The sequence below is a fragment of the Staurois parvus genome, unplaced genomic scaffold, assembly GCF_062004578.1.
Source record: "Staurois parvus isolate SC_StPar_1 unplaced genomic scaffold, SC_StPar_1.0 ptg000031l, whole genome shotgun sequence".
In the NCBI taxonomy this organism is placed as follows: Eukaryota; Metazoa; Chordata; class Amphibia; order Anura; family Ranidae; genus Staurois; species Staurois parvus.
In genome coordinates this window covers 13,965,001-13,989,512 of record NW_028317827.1, presented here as the reverse complement: position 1 = coordinate 13,989,512, position 24,512 = coordinate 13,965,001, and the positions used below count along the sequence as shown (strand labels likewise).

Below are 24,512 nucleotides of genomic sequence, written 5' to 3'. Positions count from 1 at the left end.
CATGCAAGATAGCAGCCAAATCCAGGGTGTGTTTTAGCCTGTGAGCTTGTCCATATGTTTTTTTGGTTGAGAGAGCAAACAGTAGCTCCTAGAGGAATCCCAACACAAATACAGGGAGAACATATAAACTCTGTGTTTGAACAAAGACCTAGAGAAGGAGAATGCAATATAATTAAGGGTTCTGTTGCCCACCAGCAATGGATAGCACAGTCTGCACACAGTTACATGTAAAGGTAGTCCGATCTCTGCATAGAATGTTTCAGTGCTGTCTGTTTTGGATTCCTAGTGTCACTGAGGACACTTTGGCCAGGGGTGATATTCTATATAGGCAGTTTTCTATTGGTCAACCTGGATACTACAAGAATAGATGTGTCACTGATACCAAAAGATGCTTCTTTAGCCCATCATCAGCTTAGCTAAGGACATCTATATCTGAATAAAAGACCATGTAGATGCTATGGGGAGCCAGAGGCCAAAGGTTTAATACTGTGCGACTGCATAATGGTGAATAATTTAGCATTAAATAAAGTAGTTTGTAATTCAGGTTCCTCTGGTCAGATTCCTGTGGAATAAGCTAGTAAGCTGTTGAGCTATTATTTTAGAATTCAGCCCTTCCTAATTGCAGGATTAGGTTTAAAGCAAACTTGTGGCTTCTAGAGAGATCATAAACTGGCCCGTTTGTCACCACAAGGGGCCTTCTTGTATGTTATCAGTTTATTCCTAGGGTGTGGTAAAAACCCTGGAAGTGCTATAATCCTAATTATCACCGGATCTTTCATGAAGGCCCTCTGGTCCACCCTCCCACCTTCCACACCACTCTGTTGGCCACTTAACATGATGGGTGGCTTCCATTACCAATTGGGAGGTAAAGGGAGGTAGCAGCAGGCTAGAGTGTCGCTATGTAAGCCTTGGTTGCAATTTACATAATGGAACGTACCAGGTTTTTGGGTTCTGAGCCACTTGGATAATAAACTAATGAAGTGCTTCCCTATATGCTCTTGTTATACATTTCTGGGGCCAAATTATGATATTGTAAGGTGGAGATTTGAAAACCAAGGAGCTCAACGATGTATCTATAGACCCATGTTGCATTAAGTTAACCCCTCGTCCAGGGCACCTTCCATTTTATAAAGTGAAAGACTCTTTATCTTTCCCTCTGTTAAGTGCAGTAGGAGGCATTTCTTGTATTTAGGATTACTGAACTTTGGTAGTTGCTGTAAAAGTCATTATATTTTACTGCAGAGGACTTGTAATCAAAGGCTCAGCGCATCAATTATAGGCTTTCAACTTCAGATTTTGTGAACACAAAACACTAATTATAAGTGCAAAGCAATTCCAGTGACTGTGAATGGATCAAGTTGTGGCTGCGAAGCACCTGGCAGCCTTCAGTGTGAAAAGAAAATGAAAGCATAATTCACATTCTGCTTGTTCCAGGTGAGTGTTACTATGGCTGGCTGGAGCCATTACTGTCAAGAATTGCAGAGAACTACACTGCAGTGGTGAGCCCAGATATCGTCACCATTGATCTCAATACATTTGAGTTTGGCAACCCTTCCCCATATGGAAATAACCGCAATCGGGGGAACTTTGACTGGGGTCTGTCATTTGGATGGGAAAATGTGCCCAGTGCTGAAAACAAGAAGAGGAAAGATGAAACCTATCCAATAAAGTAAGAAAACATCATGATATTGATATAGTATAAATGACAGTACAACTGTGTTGTGTGTCTACAACTGGAATTTAAAAATATTCAAGATCTCAGAACTGTGTGACATATTTAAATAACCAATTTTTATAAACATTGTCATATAAGGTTTACACAGGTTTCACCCAGGATTCACACATTTTTCTAGTTTATTTGGGAAAATATGTGACTTCTAGGTGAAAGTTGTATGAAAACATTGATAAATAGACCCCAAAGTGTTTAAAACAGGAATGGCCCATGTTATTACATAGCAACCCATTACAATTGTGAATGTGACTCAGACAGTGCAGACAATTCTTAATGTAGGCACTTTTGGCTGTGGACATGGGTGAACGTGGACATCCTGATTGGTCTATGGCATTGCAGCCCTATACTGAACAAACTGATGCACTGTGTGTTCTGACACCTTTTTATTGGAACCAGCTTTAACTTTTTTTTTAGCAATTTGAGCTACAGTAGCTCTTCTATTTGATTGGACTGCACATGTCAGCCTTCGCTCCCCACATGTATCAATGAGCCTTGGCTGCCCATGACCCTGTCACCGGTTTACTGGTTTCACTTCTACTGCAGGCCAGGAACGTCCCACAAGAGCTGCAGTTTTGGAGTTGCTCTGACCAACTTGTCTAACCATTACAACTTGGTCCTTGTCAAAGTCGCTCAAATCATTACAATTGGCCATTTTTTCTGCTTTCAACACATCAACTTCAAGCACAACATGTTCACTTGCCTAATATATCCCACTCACAGGTGGCCATTGTAATGAAATAATCAAACATATTATTATATATTATAATATACATAAATTTATCATGGCAGCACAGTGGCTAAGTGGTTAGCACTAGGGTGGTCAGTTCAAATCCAGGCACGGCACTACCTACCTAGAGTTTTCATGTTCTCCCTGTGCCTGTGTGGGTTTCCTCTGGTTTTCTCCCACACTCCAAAAACATGCTGGTAGGTTAATTGGCTTCTGTCTAAATTGGCCCTTGTATGTGTGAATGTGAATAAGGGACTTTAAACTGTGCTCTGTGAGGGCAGGGACTAATGTGAATGTACAATATATATGTAAAGCAATGCATAAATTGAAGGTGCTAAATAAGTGCCAGTAGTAGTAGTAGTAATAATAATTACATTATTATTATTATTATTCTATTTTTATTATACAGGATTTATATAGCGCCAACAGTTTGTGCAGCACATTACAACATGAGGGCAGACAGTACAATTACAATACAATTTAATACAGTAGGAAACAGAGGGCCCTGCTCATTAAAGCTTACAATCTAAAAGGGGGGGGGGGGTCAATTGATACAAAAGGTAATAACTGTGGGGGATGAGCTAATGAAGAAAATAAAGTACAGATATTAGATGGGGGCAGGAAAAGCTTGTCTTAAGAAATTCAAGGATCATCTAAATGTAGATAGAGTGGGAGACAGTTGGACAGATTGGGGTAGAGAATTCCATAGGATGGGAGAGACTTGGGAGAAGTCCTGGAGCCAAGCGTGGGAGGAAGTGACACGGGAGCTAGAGGGTGATCGTAGCATTTGCGAGGGAACAGGTCCAGGAGGAAAGTGGTTAAGTGGGCATTAGAAAAATGTTTAGCAACCTTGTCTATAGTAGTGGGGTTATCACATGGAGTGATAAGTGGTGGAGATGTCTGTGCAGCAGAGAGCTCATCACAAATTGTATCAATCTTATTTTTTAAGTGATTGGCGATATCCTGGGCAGCAATTAAAGACAAAGTAGAGAATAGAAGGTAGAGAAGAGTTGACGGAGACTGGATAAAAAGGTGGTAATGAGAGCGAAATAATAGGTCTGCCTGGCAGCGTGGAGGCAGGAGTAGTATTTTTGACGAGCAGATCTATATTGGTTGAAATCTTTCTGAGACCTAGTCTTGAACCACAGGCACTCAAGAGTATTGCTATGTTTTTTCAGACTTCTGGTGTTATATGTTTGCCAAGGTTGTAGGTGTCGGGACCTGATTCTGTGGGGGGGGGGGGCAAGCTTGTCTAAGCAGGATGACAGTGAGCTGTTGTAGACAGAAGTGGCTAGGTTGGGCCAGGATAGGGGTGAGAATTTGTCATAGAGTTGGTCAGTAGCAGAGTAGAGATGTGAAGAGTTAAGGTGGTGGAGGTTTCTGGGAGTAACTGTTAGGCGGAAGGAGGGAGAGGTTGTAGAAGACAGGGAGAAGTGAATCTAATGAGGTAGTGATCAGAGAGAGGGGAAGGATTGTTGGTGAGGTTGCATGTAGTGCATTGGTAGAAGAAAACAAGGTCAAAGGTGTTGCCTGTTGGAGTGAGTAGAAGCATGTATGTAGTGTCGGAATCATGGAGCCAGGTTTCCGTGATGGCACACAGGTTGAAGAGGTAGTGGAGAGAGGGAAGTTTTTTACAGACAGTGTGGGCATTCCAGAGGGTGCAGGGGAAGGGGAGGCTGGTTTTTGGAAGAAGAAGAATGGAAACTAAATTGTGTGGATTGTGGCTGCTGCCAGAGGGTGTGGGTGTTAGGAGTATTGGGCAGAGTCAAGTGATGGAGTCCCAGGGTTTGGGGATAGATCTCCAGAGGTTAGGAGAAGGGGGAGGGAGGTAATATGGGAGTGCGATTTTATATGAAGGTACATGCTCCAGAGTCCTGGAGGTTTTATTAGTATATGGTTTTAGAATTAGCAGGAGATGGTGAGTGCAGTAATAGGGAGAAGACAGCCGTGAGGATGATGTAAACAGATTGTGGGGTGGAAAAGAGGGGAGAAGGAAGGAGAGGACAAAACTGACAGAAGGAGTGGTATTCATTTATTTATTTTTATATATACACATATATATTAAAACTGCAACTCTTCCTAACCCTAGGTTCACACCTAAGCGTTTTCTGCAGCATTTTGCAGAAAAGCATTACAGTCCATTTAACATGATTTCCTATGGGACACGTTCACATCTCCGTATTTTCACCAGGAGCATTTTTTGGAAAAGGTCAGGGGCTTTTTTCGAACGCGTAAAGATGCGTTTATGGTTCTATAGACTTTAGTGGAAATGCTGAAGAAAAGCATGTAGTGCATTTTTGCCGTGTTTGTGATGCGTTTTAAATCTGCCTAGCAACAAGAAAAAAAAACGCAACACACGGCAAAAACAAAACGCAATGCACAAACAGGTCAAACGCAAACTGCATAGGTGTGAAGCTAGCCTAAAGGTGATTTCTGTTTTGGTCCTTCCTACATCATTGTCACAGATTTGTTTTCTTGTTCTGCTTTTGTACAGGACTCCAACATTTGCTGGGGGCCTTTTCTCAATCTCTAAGGAATATTTTGAGCGTATCGGAAGTTACGATGAAGAAATGGAAATCTGGGGAGGTGAAAACATAGAAATGTCCTTTCGAGTAAGTATATTGTAGTAATGTGGTTTCTGGTGGGCTGGAGGGAAGTGGTTGTTGGTGTTGAGTGTGATAATCATTGCTTTGTGCCTGGCTGTGTTTACTACACTGTGTTACTGCTGCAGTGCCCTGCTAAACATGAAGCTTATGTTATTCTATCTGCTTCTTTATTTTGCTGAAGTTTTGATATGTATAATTTATGAACAAGAGCATTATAAATGGTTATGTAAAGAGTATTTACAGTAGTTTACAGTATTCACATCCTGAAAGTACATGAAATGAGTGTGTGCTAAACATAACTCCTATGGTACCTTTTACCTGTACCAGGTCGCTGTCATTCTTGCCATGCAGTACTGAGATCCTGGGTTCAGATCCCAGTATGTACAGTAGCTGTGCAGAATTTGTATACTCTCCTTTCCCCTAGTCACTAAGGGTTGCTATCACAGTCCAAAAATTTACTGGTAGAGTAATAAACCCAAACTGTCTCTTAGGTGTGCAGATTTCCTTGACTGTCAGAAGGTAAAAGAATCTAAGTCCTTATTATCTTTTTAACAGGGAACTTTGGTTAGTCACATATCGTTTTTGCTTTTTTCTGTGATTTTTGTATGAACAATAAACTCTCCTCCTGTTTCTTGTATTAGTGGTAGTCAACTTTCTTGATATGGGGGCCTCAAGTGCGGCCCCTGACATCACTTAAGATCCACACACAAAATTCAGTGAATAGACACAGGTCAACACAAATTTTGATGTCTCCAATGTTAGGTCTGTTCCTGGGTATATCTGACCCTCTGCTATTGGCTCTAGTTTTTGAGATACAGCATAAATGCCATATACCACTCTTCACTTTGGTCGTCTGTCAAAAATCAGGATATTTCAGTGTAGTGGCTTATTTAATCTCCTTGTTGCATGAAAGAAACGCACAAAAAAGTATCCATAACCTCTACAGTGCTCAATCTGTAAAAATGAAAGCATGTGAGTGGCAATATACTTTAGAATCCAGTGTTTCCAATGTAAAATTACAGTTGGAAGTAAGTAAACACTATCACTATGGTGTCCTTTTATCATGCAGCGGTAAATGACCGCTGCTCAGTTCTCCGGGATTCTCCAAGAAGACAGTTCTCCTCTGAATGCCTTTTATGAAGCGGTGTAGATCAGTTCTCCGAATGAAGGGAGAGGTGATCTACAAACACTTTCAACGCTGGAAAACGGCTGCTTGTACTATAATCTCGCGAGATTACAGTAAGAGATCAATGAAACACCATTTACTAAGCAGTGGTAAATTATCGCTGCTTCATTTGCGGTTCCTCTGATTCTCCAGCTCTGGGCTGGAGAATCTGGAGGGAGAACACAGATCGCCAGTGAAGGGCTGACATCGCTCCTTCATATACTGGCCATCTGGGTGCTGAGATGATCAGCGGAGAACATGTTCTCCGCTGATCATCTCTGTTTCCTAAACCACTAATGATCGGAGATCAGCAATGATCCTCAGGATCGCCGCTCATCTCTGTTTCATAAAAGGACACATATCTGCTAACCTGAACACAAAAACACAAAGTAGGTAACAGAAGAACAAGTTGATCAGCAAGATCTTTTCAAAAACTGCCTAAAAATATATACATTTGGCCACAGCTAAGAAACTAGAGCTGATGCAGTCTAGCCAATTCAGTTTTCTGAATCCGTTTTTCAAATAACCCCAAGGAGAGGTCTAAAAAGCAAGGCACCAAGGCATATTTTTTTTTGTTGGACTGTGTAGTCATCAACGAACACAAAACAGGATATGGTCAAAGACTATGGGCATGATACAAGAGATGGTCAGAGACTGTGGTTATAATACAGGAAAAGCTCAGAGACTGCAGACATGATACAAGAAATGGTCAGAGACTGCAGACCTGATACAAAAGATGGTCAGTGACGGATGACTGCAGGAGACTGCCAGAGACTGTGAACTTGCTATAGGAGTTGTTGGAGACTGGGGACATGATTCAGGAGACAGTCATAGACTGGAAACATATTACATAAGTCTTGTAAGCTTGTGGGGTAGTAGGTGGGTAACACTTCCTTCGTGTTCCCCTCCTCGTCAGGTGCCAAGTGTGGGTAACATGAGAGGCCTATCCTGGGGTGGATTCTTCTGGCCTACGCCAGGCACCTTGAAGAGAGTCACTCTCCTTATGCATGGGGTACCTTTTACTTGTGCCGTTAACCACATATACTTGAACAACAAATTGTTTTCCAGTTAACACTTGTCTCCGTGTCAATGTACACCATACTGTCTGTTTAGAAGGGACACGCTGAGAATATGCCCACTCCACCTGTCCAGCGTATCTCTGTGACCTCACTTCAAGTAACGGAACGGAGTCCCACCAAGAACCTAGCACAGACTCCTACATGCTCTTCATTAGCCCTTCCTCTTCCGTATCTATGACCAGGCCGGAAACCTCTATGGTGCTGATCTGCTCCCATTACTGCGGGAGACAGGCTGCGCACAGAGAGAGTGCCGACAACAACTATCTCGTTGCAAGAAGCTGTCCCACTTGTCACAGGCACACAGCCTCTGCTATCCTAGGTGACCACTTGCTTTACTCTGCACCACCTTACTTCTGCAGTACTGTCTTCATACCTCAATGTGCTTTTCTGACCCACGCTGTAGACTGTGTAGTGGCGGTCAGACTTGTGGCTTCCCCAACACACCTACACAGACAAGAGTCCATCCATGGAAAGTCTTTAGTGGCATATCTCCAAAACTGGTGCCTTCAGGGTGGACTGCAGGTCCCAGGAATCTCTTTACATGTGGAAGGTCCCTAGAGATATTCAAAGCTCCCTTTGGCAGCTGCTCTGTGAAGTGGCTGGAGATTGCATTCTGTGCCTTGTCTATGTCTTCTTTACCATGCAGACTGTGTGTGTCTAGGCAGAGCCAGCAAGGGAAAATGTCACCAGCACACCGAGGATCACCAATATGGATCCAAAAGTTTTAATGAACGATCACATAGTTACAGCGAGGCAACGTTTCGGAGTCTCGCAGGACCCCTTCATCAGGCATGTGGTCACTGCAGCACCCACTTATACAGACAGCCATTTTTAATGCAGGAATGTGTGCATTTGGATTGTACACTTCCTGTCTAGGCAGAGCCCTCCCCACTTTCATTAACAGCACAAGGAAAGCGGCAGAGCTCAGCAAAAAGTGCAAGAATTGGGCTAACTCCTTCTCTCCTGGGGCAGCAGCTCTCTCACAAACCAGCAATTCAACCTGTTTACAGGCTGCTAGAAGTAACTACTAAAACAAGTCAATAGGAAAACACAGATTAGTTTCTGCAGCGGCTCCGGGGCCACACAATAAGTAACCCAGGACCACAGGTTGGGCAGGGCCTTATATGTATATTAAAAAAACAATTGAAAAGTGAACAAAAGTTGCAGTAAATAATCTTTTTTTTTTTTTTAAGTTCAAAAGTTGCCTGTGTAACTCTGGTAATAAGGTTTAAGGTTTTTACAGGGACTGTTAGGTACACCATCCCTTTCAATTGTGAGAGAATAGAATTGTGATATGTGAAGAATGTTTTAGATCAGTGTGTGGTCAGGCTAGAGACATCTGAATGTGATGATTACAAGACTTACTACAGCTGTGTCAAGACATGTCGGTCTTTGTGAGAAAGTAATAAAATCCTGTGGAAGACTGAAAACAGCTATCAATGTGGTTGTGAGTGTGCCTCTTTCTTTCCAAGGTTCAAGTAGTGGAGACCCACTAAATGACACAACAACACTGTACTGATATTAGCATAGAATTATATAGGAATGAGATACATTGGTTTAGAAACAAGTTTTTATCTGTGGCCCAACAAGCCTTCTTCCTACTCCTAAAGTGGGGTACACACTATGAGAAAATCAGAAGAAAAATTCCAAACAAGGCACAATTGTTCATTCGACTTTCATATAGTGTGTACACCACTTTCGACACCCGGTTCAGACTTTCCAAATGAAAATTTCCTAAGAGAGAAACTCCTAAAATTTTTCAACAACAGAACTAACGATATTTGTTTAATGTGTAGTTTTCGTACAAGAAAATTAATATACAAAAGGCTGCACATGATCGGAAACAATAGACAACAAAAAAAAAGCCTTTGTCGTACGAGAATTTTTGTACAATTAGTACCCTCATCAGTTTCGACCTGCGGTAAAACATCGAGGAAAACTGGATGATGGTTTGTCCGATTTTCTTACAGTGTACACTGGGTTTAAAACTTAGTTTAATGGGGACATCTTACCAGTGACTTATAGAAAGCCTTTCAAAAGTATTTTTTTTAAGTTGTAATTTAGGCAAAATAATGTAGGTAACTTTCTCATCGGTAACTGGCTAACCTATCAATCTATGCTGGCTGTTTATTCATTGTTTTTTATCTGAGTGGTTTTAACAACTTTTAATAAACTTTTCTGTATGGTTTTACACTATTGCGGGCAAATTTCTCTTTATATGTATGTACCTTGGTAACATCCTAAAGTGTGGCTGTCTGACATCCTGGGCTCCTGGGCTCTGGAAGGGAGCTGCGCTAGTGAGGTGCATACATACGCTTACCATGACCACTGATTATCTGGGGGTCATGGTGCTTTGGTAAGTATCCTTTCTATATGTGGGCATGGTGGAACACCCTACAGTGGAATAGTGTGTGTTGTGACAAGTGATTCACGGTGGACTCTCAGAGTGTCACTGAGACTGGGTGCATAGTGGAAGGGTGGATATTGTTTGTTATAATAGTCTGTTTGCACGTGCATTCTATTCTATGCACATCTAATTTATCACATATATTTATTTATATATATATATATATATATATATATATATATATATATATATATATATTTATTTTTTTCACTTTTTATGAGTTTGCTTTTGTATATTGTTTTATATACTATGTCATCATTAGGATTGTATATAACATTGGTATAATTGCTATTCAGTTTTGTTTGATCATTGTATACTATTTTCACTCTTGATTGCTTATGGGACTCAGTTCTTCCTTCAGGGCTGCTGTTAGAAATCATGGGGCCCCGTACAGCCTACTTGACAGCGCCCTCCCTCCCCCTTTGAAAATATCAAATGATACTTTCTTTAAAATGCCATGGCCGCAATGCTATGCTTTGCAGCCATGACAGAATTCATACCGCCATCAAAAAGACCCATTCATTTGAATAGCTCTGCTCTGCAAGCGATACCACGAGGTTAAAGCAGGCAGTGAGGGGGGAATATGTATCTTCATCGACTGTCAAAGGCTGTCTGAAGAGCAATCCAAATACTGGCTGCTTTTCAAAGAGCAAATCGCATTTGAACAAGTCCTTTTTTTTGTTCAAATTATTTTTTAGAATTAAATTTCAAATTCAAATTTAAAGTTCAAATTTTATTTTTTAGAATATTATATTTTTTCACATTTTTTAACTGTTCTCTTGGGGGATCTTTGGTGAAATATCAGGGGTCTAAACAGATCCCTGATGCCTGACATTTGAGACACAGATACATCAGTACCTTTCTATGCAGCCTCAGCTGCACAAGACAGTGAATGAATGGAAAGCACTCTGCTGAGCGGCTTGCTGTTCTTTCACAAACTGAAACACAGTAAATACAGTTTACTATGCTTCAGTGATGAATGGACAAAGGAGTGATTGGTACTGATCACTCCCTGTGTTCATTTAGGAAAGGAAGGGGCCATTAAATACCTGCTCTCCTTCCTGAAACATCCCCCTGTGTGCCTGCAGCAGTTGCTGGTAGGAGGGGAGTGGAGGGAAGTTGGAAGTGCTGCAGGGGAAAGGGGGCACACAAGGGGGCCTGGACAGCGGGGAGGGGGGGGGGCACTGATACTGATCGCAGTTCAGTCGAAGGGAGAGAGTGTAGAAGTTGTCAGCACTACAGGGGGAGTCACAAGTGTCAGCATTGTAAGGCAGTACAGCCGGCCCTCCTACTCAGCAGGTGTCTGGGCCATCTTTTGAACTGATGGGGTTCGGTGCAGGGGGCTCGGCTATTCTGCCTTATCAGTGGCCCTGGCTGCTTTTAAGTAGTCTAACTGGCTAACCTCTCTTTAAAAAGTGCTCATGATATAGACTTCAAAATGGTAGTTCCACTAATAGGATAGTTATAGCTTGAGCTTGGTATCCCACAGCTTCTTAGATTTTTGGATACTTCAAAAGTAAGATTAGTCTCTATCTGGGAGTTATTGTCCATCCTTGCATGTTCCAGCAATTCCTTCTGCATAGTATAAAATAAATTAAATATCTAGCAAGGTGTATGAGAATAAACCAAAATGGCCATAGTCAGGTCCGGGAACTCGGCACAGAGATCTTCCCCGTAGAGTCTCAAAAAGATCGTCAAGTGAGGTTTCTTTCCAGCATCTCTGAAATACTGAAATATTAGTTCTGGTTGGACTGACCCTTTAAAGTGTCCTTGTCAGCACAGGCAGGCTAAAAAGACTGCATATACTTATCTGGTGGCCCATTTTTTGAAAAGCAACACTTTTCTGGTTTCACTTCCATGGCCTCTGCAAATATTCAAACACTTCCATGTGTGTGAATGCTTGCTCCCTCCACCACTCACTGTGGTTTCTCCTATTGACTTGTAGATCACTACAGGATGTATGTGAAGAATGAACCAAAGTGAATGATGGGAAACTGTTACTGAATACATCCAACCGAAGGAATACTTGTAGAGGATATTGGGTAGAGAAGTGCTGGACTGCTAGAAAAATAAGTATGCTATGGGGTTGATTTATTAAAGGTAAGTAGACTGTGCACTTTGTAAGTGCAGTTGCTCCAGAGTTTCGTAAATAAGATAATGCTTCCCTTTACAAAGACTACCCAATCACATGCAAGGAAATTTTTTTAAAAAAATGGCATGTTGGCTTGTACATGATTGGATGATAAAAGCCAGCAGAGCTTCCCCTCATTTAATAAGCTCTGGAGCAACTGCACTTGCAAAGTGCACAGTCTATTTGCCTTTAGTAAATCAACCCCACAGTGTTCTTTTAGCAGGTGTGTTGTACCTAAAAGTGAGCTGTGCTGATAGGGTCTGTTGAAATAATAAATTGACATTGATCTCATGCTTGCTATATTTGGATCCACTTCCATGCATGCTGTATATTATTGTATATCAGTAGGTAAATGTTTAAATAGAAATGTTTGCTTTACTGGAAAATTAGGGATAATCTCGTTGTTTCAGAAGTTAGAACAACTCTTTTGTTGTGACCTAGGTGTGGCAGTGTGGTGGACAGCTGGAAATCTTGCCTTGTGCAGTTGTGGGCCATGTATTCCGCAGCAAGAGTCCTCATACCTTTCCTAAAGGAACACAGGTGATCATCCGGAACCAGGTCCGTCTGGCTGAAGTCTGGATGGATGATTACAAAGAAATATATTACCGGAGAAATCGTGAGGCAGCACTAATGGTACAGCAGGTATGTGAAATCATCACAATAATGTCTATACACACATGCACGCATTTAACACACGCACACGCATAAACTGCATTCAAATTCCATCTTAATTATTTATTTCAGGTACTTGTATAGCGTTGTCAATTTACGCAGCGCTTTACATATATATTGTACATTCACATCAGTCCCTAACCCTCAAGGGGTGTACAATCTAAGGTCCCTAACTTACGTTCATACACACACATACTAGGGACAATTTAGACAGGATCCAATTGACCTACCAGCATGTCTTTAGAGTGTAGGAGGAAACCGGAGCACCTAGAGGAAACCCATGCAGGCACAGGGAGAACATGCAAACTCAAGGCAGGTGGTGCCACGGTTGGGATTTGTACCAATGACCCTAGTACTGTCAGGCGGAAGCGCTAACCATTTAGCCACTGTGCTGCTCACCTTTTAGAATACTCATGGACAAGCCGGGGCTGTACACTGCTAGGGAAGCACAAGTCTTTGAGAGGCAGTGACCTAGTCAGGGGAATTCATAGAGAGTGTTTAAGACACTCTTTAGAATTCTGCCATTCCTCTGCATTACAAATGTCTGCGTGGGCAACAGATTCATGTGCTTGCTGCAAGCACTGCGTATGGACACTAGTCCTCAGTGCAGCTGTGCTCCCTTCTGCCACTGCAGCAGTCACATAGTCAGTGCAGAAACTGAGGATTTGTTAAAGTTGGGTGGGCAGGGCTTAGTGGGGATTCAGCGACGCCTACTTCCTAAAGAATCTGCCCACTTCTTGCTGTCAATCACAAGGAGGTATTGGACATGATAGGGAACTACTGCCTCCCCATCAAACTCCGCCTACAGCTAGTGTCACTGGCTCCTAGAAGGCTGTCAGCATGCTGACAGCTTCCTTAATGACCAGTGACCAATAGGGTGGGGGGAGGTAGCAGCAGCAAATATGCCACCTGCTACACCATATACAGGGACAGGCACTCTGCCTGTCTTTGTACACCAAGTTATAGTCGGTCTTGATTACCTCCAGTTTCATTATCTATGAACTGGAAGAATTTATGTTTTAATTTGGTGCAGTTATAGTGTCATTTTGTAAAAGTGGTGCTATTAGGAACTATCCCAATCCAGCGCATGTGTCAGTAAAGCTACTGAAAAGGGTGGGGACTTTTTTAATCTTACCCAGGTCATTTTAAATGTCCATACTGTCAGAACAGTGTCACTAGGACTTTGTTGGATTCTTCCAAGTGTATCTGAAGATCTGCTCTAAATCTTGACAATTGTTTTAACCATTCACTTCACGGACATGCACTTCTCTATGGATCAGAGCAAATGTTTCAGCTCTAGTCGGTGATAACATTGCAATTACTTAGGATAAAAAAAGCATTGCATATATTTTTTTTCTCAGTACGAACAAGGCTTTCTATTGGGTATATTCGCTGGAGAAAATAGATTTTTTTTTTCTATGCAATCTATAACAAAACATAACATACAAACACAATGCAATTTTTTCTTGTTTGACCAGTGCTTCTATTAAAACAAGTGTTCCTATCAATAAGTGCGCATTTTATTCTATGATTTCAAAGAATAGCAAAGTTATTTACAAATGAAATAAAGGGTATTTTTTTTCAATTTGTTCTTTGAAATGCGTACCGAATAAAGTTTTGGAAGAAACAAAACTAAAGCAACCCAAAAAAAGTGAAACTATTATTCGTAAAAAATAGAGTTAAAAAAACAGCAGCAAATAATGACTATGGAGAGAAAGGAGGGTGTTGCCCCCGGTTCACATATATGTGGCCGTGCGGGGCGCGTTTTGCAAGGGCACGAGAGCCCATTCATTTGAATGGACTCCAGTGCCCGTGACACACAGGGAAGAAGTCCCTGCACTTCTTTGGAAAAAGCAGCCCACACTGGAACCTTGGTTCCCACTATGGTTGTGTTTTCCAGTGCGGTTGTGTTTTCCAGTGCAGGCGGTGTGCCATTAGAACTAATGGCACCCGCCCGCGGGTCCGAATTCCTCTGTGTGGGTGGTGCAGCTACATGGATTTTCGTGTGGATCCGCAACGGCACCACCCACACAGATGTGAACCTAGGGCTAATTAGCCCTGGTTCACATATATGCGGCTGTGCGGGACGCATTTTGCGTGGGCACAAGAGCCCATTCATTTGAATGGACTCCCCTGACATGCAGGGAAGAAGTCCCTGCACTTCTTTGGAAACCACAGCCTGCATGGGAACCTCGATTCCCAGTATGGTTGTGTTTTCCAGTGCGGGTGGTGTGCCATTAGAACTAATGGAACCCGCCCACAGGTCCGCATTTCTCTTTGAGGGTGGTGCAGCTATATGGATTTTCGTGCGGATCCGCAGCGGCACCACCCACACAGATGTGAACCTAGCCTTAGAGCCGAGTAGGGTAAGCTAAGAATGCATTCACATCTGAACATTTTGTGAAGCTTGAAGCTACAAAATGCTCAAACCTAAAAAAAATATATTTTTTTTTTCTGTGGTGCTTGTTCACACTTTTATTGAAGGACGGTTAGTCCTGTTTCTCATTGTGATTTTATCTTGTCTTTCTGTATGCAATTCTCAATAAATGAAGATTTAATCTACTACACTATGGGCATATTCCTGTGTCTGAATTCCCGAGTGGAGTAATAATTTTCAGATGCCCTGTATGTGATAATGATCCATCCCAGTACCCAGAGGGATCCTCCTGCTTATCCAGGAAGCAGCATCCACCTATCCCTTAAGGGGAACTCTGACTGTGCACTTAAAGTCCCAGGATCTGATTGTTCCACCAGCCTGCCCATCAGAGGGAAGTCACCCTAACATCATACCTACCTTGATGACTTTAGGATATATTTAGACTGGCGCATATTTACTGCGCGTCTGGTGAGTGTGCAATTCTCTTCATATCACTGCACAAGCACAGACGTACCAGAATAACAAGCCCCTTTAAGAGCACTGAAAGTCACTTTATGAACTTTATTACTATTGTTTTTTACGAACTTTTATCACAGCATTTTTATAATAAGCATTTTGCTATTCTTATCAATTTTATGATCTTAATATTGTTTTAGCGCTGCATTACCATTATACCATTATTACTTTGAGGTTTTTACTTTGGTTGCCTTTGTGCATAGCTGTTTTACCTTTGAGTGCTCTCACATATGTTTACTATATATGCTTGTTCACACCTGAGTGCGTAAATGCCAGGAGCCAAACTCAAAAACATTTTGGTGCTTCTTTTGTAGCTTAAATTGGGCAGATTGCAGCATTTTTGGAGCAGTTTGAGTCCCATACAATTGCATTGGTGCATTCAACACACAATGGGGTTGGTTTACTAAAGGTAAGTATACTGTGCACTACAAGCGCAGTTGCTTTATGTCTGAGGGGAAGCTCTGAAATGAGGTGAAGCTCTACTGATTTCTTTCATCCAATCATGTGCAAGCAAAAATGCAATTTTTTTTATTTTCTTTGCATGTTCCCCTCAAATCTACAGCAATTGCATTTTCAGTGCACCTGGAGTTCACTTGCAGTGCACAGCCTATTTGTCTTTTTTTTAATGTGTGTATAAGTGCATTTTTAAGCTGATATGTGAATTTCGTCACACACAGCAACAAGTGGTGTTACAGATGATAGTGTTCTCTGTTGGCTAATACAAAAATACCTGAAGCTCTAAAACCATGAAACGCTGTAACAAAATTATTATTATTATTATACAGGATTTATATAGCGCCAACAGTTTGCTCAGCGCTTTACAATATAACGGGAGACAATACAGCAACAATACAGTTTAATACAAGAGGGTTAGGAGAGCCCTGCTCCTTGGAGCTTACAATCTAAGACTGCAAAACCGCAATGCTCAGGTGTGAATGCAGCCTAGTCTAGGTGCTAGAGTATTTTGTGCCCTAGGCAAAACCAGCTACTCTCACCTCTCTCCCCCTCCCCCCCCCAAAAAAAGAAATAAAACATCCAAATGAATTCAGTAATTCTGCATAACTTGAAACTGATAGCCTGTAGGGGCTTTGCGGGTGTGCGCCCATGAGGAGGCAAAAAACGTCAGTACCCTATATTTTTTCATAGACAACGCTTTCAAATCCCCTACAGCTCATCAGTTTAGTGTTATGCAGGGGTCCTGATGCTAGAATTATTGCTCTCACTGCGGTGTGTGCGGTGATACATAACATGTGTAGGGCAATTGCAGGCGCCAAAGTATGTGTGTATGTGTAGGGTGCTCTAAAAATGTTTATTTATGTCTTTAAATGTTTTTTTTTTTTATATCTTTACTATTTTTATTTATTTATTATTTTTTTAACATAACTTTTATTGCTATCACATAGGGGACCAATAGCCCACTATGTGATAGCATATAGGTGACAGGTATGCTGCATCACCATTAAAAATCCAAATTCCCAGAATGTGGCTGGAGATTTGGATTTTAACACCCCCCCTTCCCCCTATTCCGGCACCCTAAGGCAGCTGCTTAAGCTGCCTTGTGCTGGAGCCAGCCCTGTGTGGCAGGCAGACCTGGACTGTCATTAGTACACAGAGGCAATCTGTGGATGGTGTCATGTGGGGGAAGTGATAAGGAGCTCAGATGATCCCAGCCAGGGATGTCCCCCCCCCCCCCCATTGTGGTCATGGCTGGCACAGGACTCCCCGGCTCTAGAGGTGATGAAGGGGGTGTTGATGTTGTCTCAGGTCCATGATCAATATGACAGAGAAGTGTCTACACACGGCTCACTGATCTCCCTCTTCCACCTGATGGATGATGAGGTGTTGGAGATTCCCTTGGTCCATTCCAGCTGTCTCCATCCACAATGCCGCTCACCCTGCTCTCCAGTGGCTGCACACAGCCCAGCACCAGCTTCACAGCGCCAAGGGAGAGAAGTGAGTAAAGAGCTGGCACCAGCAGCACCCTGATCCCAGGGACAGAGGAGGAGAGAAAGTGAAGATGTCTGCTACAGGCTGATTGAATGGCTGCAAATCTCCCCCTCCTCCTCAGTGTGATTATGGTTGCAGAGCGGAGAAGAGACAGACAAGTTGGGCTATATGACATCCCCACTCTGCACTACACTCTGCCACCACAGGTGGGGACCACTCCTCACTGGGGACCACAGACTCTGCACAGAGGATAGTCTGAAACCAGTGGCCATGGCTGCACCCTAAGCGGGTAGTGCTTGCTAGTCGACTGCCTAGTTTGCCTAGTGGTAGCACCGGCCCTGTATGTCCAGTGGGTTTAGAAAGAATTGCCCTCTTTAAAATAATCATATTTTGTTGTTTTCGGCCTGAAATGAAGACAGACACAGTTTTTGTTTAATCCAGCTGTATTTATTCAATTCAACGCATACCATCCAAGTGAGAAATAAAACACCAACATGTCAGAAAAAGTTTAAAAAATTTGAACATTGAATCACCCCCTTGTGTCAGAAATTTGTTGAACCACCTTTTGCTTTGATTCCAGCCTTTAGTCTGTTTGGATGTGTGTCTACTAACTTTGAACATCTAGACTTTGGAATATTTGTCCACTCTTCTTTACAGAACTGCTCAAGTTCAATTAAATTTAATGGTGACCGTTTGTGGACTGCAGTCTTCAAGTCATTCCACAGATTTTCAATAGGGTTTAGGTCTGGGCTCTGACTAGGCCATGCAAGGACATTCACCTTTCTTTCCTTCTACCACTGTGTGGCCATATTTGCTGTGTGCTTTGGGTCATTGTCATGTTGGAAGGTAAACCTTCTTCCCATTGACAACTTTCTGGAAGAGGACAGCAGATTTTCCTCAAGAAATTTACGGTATTTTGCCACATCCATTTTTCCTTTTAGCCTGACATGTGATCCAGGCATTGCTGTAGAGAACCCCCCCATAACAGGATATTATCACCTCCATGCTTTACTGTAGGAATATTTGGATGGTGAGCTATATTGGATTTTTGCCAGACATATCGCTTGGTGTTGAGGCCAAAAAATTAAATTTTAGTCTCATCTGACCATAACACTTTTTTCCATGTGGCCTCAGAATCTTCAAGGTGGGTTTTGGCAAAGCTCAGTCGTGTATGCATGTGGCCTTTCTTGAGGAGTGGCTTTTTTCCTTGCAATCCTCCCACACAAGCCACATTTTGTGGTGCATTTGTGATATTGTTTTCACACAATGACCACTCTTTGTCATAAATTCCTGCAACTGCTCCAAAGTTGATGTAGGCCTCTTGGTAGCCTCTCTGACTGTTTTCCTCCTGGCTCTTTCATCCAGTTTGGTGTTGCGTCCTGATCCAGGGAGGGTCTGTGTTGTACCAAATACCTTCCACTCCTTAATAATAGACTTCATTGTGCTTCTTTGAATTTTTTTTGGATCCATCTCCTGACTTGTGCCTGTCCACTTAAAAGATCTCCAGGATAAAGTTGAACAGTGCCTTGCCACCAATAGTTGATTGTTTGCTTCAGTTGCTCTATCAGGGACTGAAATGCTCCAGGAAAGCTCTTTTCATGCTGAGCTAATCAAAATGATCACAGCTGATCACAGTTGAAAGTCAAATGACTGTATTTTTTTTTGTATGCCAACAACTTTGTTTTATCAGATGTGCTGAGTTTCGGTTGACTGCTGTCTGAGATTTGTAATTAGTCGTTGTTTAGGTATAAATATTGGCAAAGTGTTCTGGAGCATATCTGCTGACCAAAGAGATGCAACAATAATGCTATTCATTCCTATTTACCTTTTATAAAATGCCACTGTGCTTCTCTGTTTTGGCAGAAATCATATGGTGATATTTCCAAGAGAGTCAAACTACGTCAAAATCTTCAGTGCAAAAATTTTACCTGGTATCTGAAAAATGTCTATCCGGAAATATATGTCCCGGACCTGAACCCACTAATCTTTGGTGATGTAAGTATTCACATACAGAGATTAGATCCAGCTGCATTGTCAGAAAAGTCAAATCCATTCAGATCTTTTGTAGACACCACCAAAGGAGTTTATTCTTTCTTTATGCTATAAATATTACACTACCATCAGAGTTCTTTTTTTTTTTTTTTTGTATTTTTGCTGTTTGGAACTGATGGTACCACTGGCAGATCTTTGTTCCCTTTCTGTCCCAATGAGTCATATTTTGGATTTCTCATAACTTCCTGACAATGGTCAAAGGGACCAATAGAGAAGGAAGGAACCTTTTCAGTGGGACAACAATAACAGCTAGGGATGATGTTCGAGCTCGCTGCTTTCATGTGTTTGTGGTAGATCCCTGGTATTTGTGAAGTTTGCAGATTGTGAACTTTTGGCTTAAAACTTTGCAGGTTTCCCCCAGAAATAAGTAGCAACGTATAATTTAGTGCACAGCCTTTGCCTCTGGTCAGCTGAGTCACATGAGCCAATCATTTGAAGGAATGGATAACCCAGCCAGCCTTCTATTATCGTCCCCACCGAGAGAACACAGTGATTACTGTTAGCGGCCATTATAGCTAGCATGTAAAATCCAACAGGCTGGTTCTACCCAACTTGATCGATCGATCAACTTGGGTACATTCAGCCTGCCCATACACAGTTCAAATCTTGATCAGTCCCTGTTGAACCAGCTGAGATTCAAATGGTCTATGGCCGGCTTTAGATTATGTTGGCCTCTATTGCTTATCTGATCAGAGTTTGTTGTTTATAAGGCTAAGTTCACACTAGCCCATTCTGAGAAAAGTGGTGGATCAATTTTCAAAGTGCAGCTAAGCAGCCGCTGTCAGGTTTTCAGGAGACGATCCTGCGGCCTCCTGAATGTGTATGTATGTATGTACACTCACCGACCACTTTAATAGGTACACCTGTTCAATTGCTTGGTAACACAAATTGCTAATCAGCCAATCACATGGCAGCAACTCAATGCATTTAGGCATCTAGATGTGGTGAAGACGGCTTGCTGAAGTTCACACCAAGCACCAGAATGGGGAAGAAAGGGGATGTAAGTGACTTTGAATGCAGCATGGTTTTTGGTGTCAGACGGGCTGATCTGAGCATTTCAAAAACTGCTGATCTACTAAGGTTTTCAGGCACAACCATCTCTAGGGTTTACAGAGAATGGTCCAAAAACGAAAAAAATATCCAGTGACCGGCCGTTTTGTGGATGAAAATGCCTTGTTGATGTCAGAAGTCAGAGGAGAATGGGCATTCAATTTCAGCAGCAACATTCAGATGGTAGGGTCAGAATTTGGAGTAAACCACATGAATGCATGGATCCATCCTGCCTTGTATCAACGGTTCAGGTTGGTGGTGGTGGTATAATGGTATGGGGGATATTTGCTTGACACTAGCAGGGTGTACCTAATAAAGTGGCTGGTGAGTATATATATATATGTATATATAATTTTTTATTATGTTTATTAGTTGGAGCATTGCTAGTGTTTTTCCAAGTGACAGCTGCTTGCAGACAGTGCCTTTGTGTGCTGTTTTCCCTGTGTTGTATTATTTTTTCTCTGTTTCTGTCCTAGCAGGCCTAATGATCCAACTTTTTTTTGCTGTGGTTAAGTGGCACAGCCAGGTCACTTCCCTGCCCCAGCCTGTGATTGGACAGTAAAGGAGCAACAACAGATTAATGTGGTCTTCATTCTGTTCTCCCATCCTGTCAGCACGCTCCTTGTTAGCAATTGCGCATGCAGGAGGCTTGATTGAACCCAAGTAATCCCTTTACCTATCCCAGCCTGAGCTTATATGGAGAGGTACATGAGGCGTAAATCGGCTCAACTGCGGGTGTTGCTACTAGTTGCATTTAAAATAAAGTCACGATTTTGTAAGTAAATGCTTAGCTGCGGTAATCTGAGTTTTTTAGTTCTAATATCTACCTGGAGCATAAAAAACTAGAATTGTGGGAACATCCGAAATAGCCAAAAGGGGAGAAAGCAGTCTAACCTGAGTTTGTTGCCTCTTTAGATTCACAATATTGGAAGTCAGAGGTGTTTGGATGTTGGAGCAGATAATAGTAATGGAGAGAAACCTCCAATCTTCTACAGCTGTCACGGACTTGGTGGAAATCAGGTATGAGATATACATTCAATAAATATTTTTTTCCTTGAAAGTATCTTTTACAACCACTTTACAAACTAAATAAGGGTTAAAGGTTCTTTACCTTCATGCATTCTGTGCATTAAGGTAAGAAACCTTTTGTGTGCAGCAGCCCCCCCCGCAGCGCCCCTAATTTTTACCTGAGCCTGATTGCAATCCAGAGATGCGCACAAAAGACTCAGCTTTCTGGGGACTCTCCCTCCTCATTGGCTGTGACAGCAGCCGGATCCAGTTGCTCCCGCTGCTGTCAATCACAGCTAGTGAGCCAATGAGGGGAGAGAGAGGGTTGGGCCAAGTTGTGGCTCTGTGTGTGAATGGACATTCTGAGCAGCGGCTCAGGAGTGAACCTGCTTGGGTGCCCCCAGAACAAGCTGCTTGCATTGGGAGCACTCAACAGTAAAGAGGAGCCCGGTGTGCCAGCGGGGGACCCAAGAAGCGGCAGATCGGTGCTGCTCTGTACAAATCCACTGCACAGCATAGATAAGTGCAGACATGTTTATTATTTTAAAAAAATGCCTTTTTAATATCACTTTAACTCAAGCCATTGCAATTTATTAACCTCATTCTCTCACCCTCTCCAAGAACAATTGATCTTGTTATGCAGTATATAGCAACCGAATAGATTTCGAGATTTGTTCTCCCAGTTCTTTGAAGAGTGAAATGCTGGAGTCTCAGGAGGATACATTAGAAGCAAGAAGTATAAGGACGGCCCATCCAAATTAATGTGTTCAGATGTTTCCAGCGAGAGCTATTAATGCTTTAGTATACAAAGACATTTTAGATAATACAGTACTTCCAACTTTGTGTTTTGGAAGTCATGAGTGCACCCTTGTGTGCAAAGCCAGGTCCATAAATGGTCTGATGAGTTTGGTGTGAAGGAGCTTCTTGGCCTAAGAAAAGCTCTGACCTAAACCCTATTGAACACCTTTGGGATGAAATGGAATGGCAGGTCTTTTCATCCAACATGACCTCACAAGTGCTCTTTTGGCCAGCAGGGCACACACTCTTCTATCCAAAATATTGTAGAAATCTTTCCCAGAAGAGTGGCGACTATGATTTTGGAATAGGATGTCTAACAAGCTCATAGGTGTTAATGGTCAAGTAGCCATATGGCGTACAAGATACCCGTGTATCTTACGTAAGATACTATAAATGACAGTTTATGGATGCCTTAAACCTCTTATTACCTACAGACACATAATTTAGTTCATACAGGTGGATAATGGTGTATCCTGTTGGTGTGTTCTTACTTGCAGTATTTTGAATATACGTCAAGCCATGAAATTCGACATAATATTCAGAAAGAGCTTTGTTTACGAGCTAGCAAAGGAGTGGTGATGCTCAAAAAGTGTGCCTTCAAAGGAACAGGCACGATAGTGCTACAGGAGGAGAAGTGGGAGCTTCGACAGGTATGTTATAATCATTTTTATATGCAGTATGTGGTGGAGTACATGTTTGCAAAGACTTCAAAGACCAAGGTGAAATGTGAATCCCACATGAGCAATACTGGATCACTTCTTTACGAAGTGTTCAGTTTTTGAAACTGGGAACCCATTTATTAAAGTTATAGGAAATTCTACATTTGAGCAATCCATGACAGTCTACTGAGTATGTACAGTAAAGCAATGTGAACCGCACCCTTGTTTCTGCTTATACGCATACATCTATTTATGTAAAGCCAAGGCAGGATTAAATATATACATTTGGAAACCACATTTCTATATCTGAAAGAATGCCAGTATTATGACTGTAGATGGTTCTCCTTACAAGTCACAGTCCCATGTATGTTTATTCACAAATTCTAGCAATGCTATCACCGAAGAAGGTACAGCCATACCTCCTGTTGGGGATTTTGCAATTAAATCCCAACTCCAGTTTGGCGGTTTAATTTTTCGGCAGAGTTGGAAAGAGTTAAACCTCTAACATTTTATTGCTGTTTTTTTTCCATTTGGGGCAATTCCATCCTGTGTCCCCATCAGGTAGATCTTCTCAGCTGTGACACAAACAGTATCAGAGGTTCTGAAGCTTCACCACTCTTAACTTTAAAAACAAAAATGCCTGGCATTGCACTTTAATGCCTAACTCCAGCCGTTTGTTTCTACGTTTGCGTTAGATAGTGCAGTCCAGTGGGAAAATTGTCTGTCAGGTTTTTATTGCTCAATAGTTGTTCAGATGGTGAGGAGTGCTGGAATACTTAATGTTTTTTTAAAGGGTTTATTGGAGTTGACTGGCAGCTCTATTTGTCTTATGACTTCCATAGGTGGTCCTTATGCAAATTTAAATATAGGTCAAGGAATATTCTTTCTATTGCCGTAAGGGATCAGGAAGGACTTTTCCCTATTGGAACAAATTGGTCCATTTTTTGTAAGTGTTTTTTTTTTTGCTCTCCAGAGGATTTACCCCCAGGGGTAAATGACCAGACCATTTTTTGCATTATGGCGCTGCGTTACCTTAACTGACAATTGCACGGTCATGCAATGCTGCACCCAAATGAAATGTATGTTCTTTTTTCCCACAAATTGAGCTTTCTTTCGATGGTATTTGATCGCCTGTGCGGTTTTTATTTTTTACGCTATTAAAAAAAAAAGACAAACAATTTTGAGAAAAATATTTTTGACTCTTTGCTATTAAACATGTCCAGTAAAAAAACATTTAAAAAATCAAATTTCGTCAAATTTAGGCCAAAATGTATTCTGCTACATGTTTTTGCTAAAAAAATACCCAATACGTGTAAATTAATTGGTTTACAGGGATTTTTTTTTTTCATTTTTACTAGTAAGGGTGGCCATCAGCGACTTATAGTGGGACTGCGGTGGGAATTCTGACACTGGGGAGAACTGACTTGGTGTCACTGACATCCCCAGTGACACCAATACAGTGATCAGTGCTAATTAAAAGCACTGACACTATACTAATGGCACTGGGCAGGAAGGGGTTAACCTGTGGGGCGATCAAAGGGTTAACTGTGTGCTGTTTTACTGTAAGCTGTGTGTGTGTGTGCTTC

The 24,512-nt window shown here is 41.9% G+C and overlaps 1 protein-coding gene across 1 annotated transcript in view; it reads left to right on the top strand.

Annotated features, from left to right (window-relative positions):
- GALNT3 (polypeptide N-acetylgalactosaminyltransferase 3) overlaps nt 1–24,512 on the top strand; it is a 74,258-nt gene that overhangs the window by 41,811 nt on the left and 7,935 nt on the right. The window contains exons 5-10 of the mRNA XM_089660227.1: nt 1,435–1,669; nt 4,954–5,071; nt 12,289–12,489; nt 19,223–19,354; nt 21,377–21,481; nt 22,765–22,917. Coding sequence (XP_089516353.1) covers nt 1,435–1,669; nt 4,954–5,071; nt 12,289–12,489; nt 19,223–19,354; nt 21,377–21,481; nt 22,765–22,917 — 944 coding nt within the window. The remainder of the gene's footprint in view (nt 1–1,434; nt 1,670–4,953; nt 5,072–12,288; nt 12,490–19,222; nt 19,355–21,376; nt 21,482–22,764; nt 22,918–24,512) is intronic.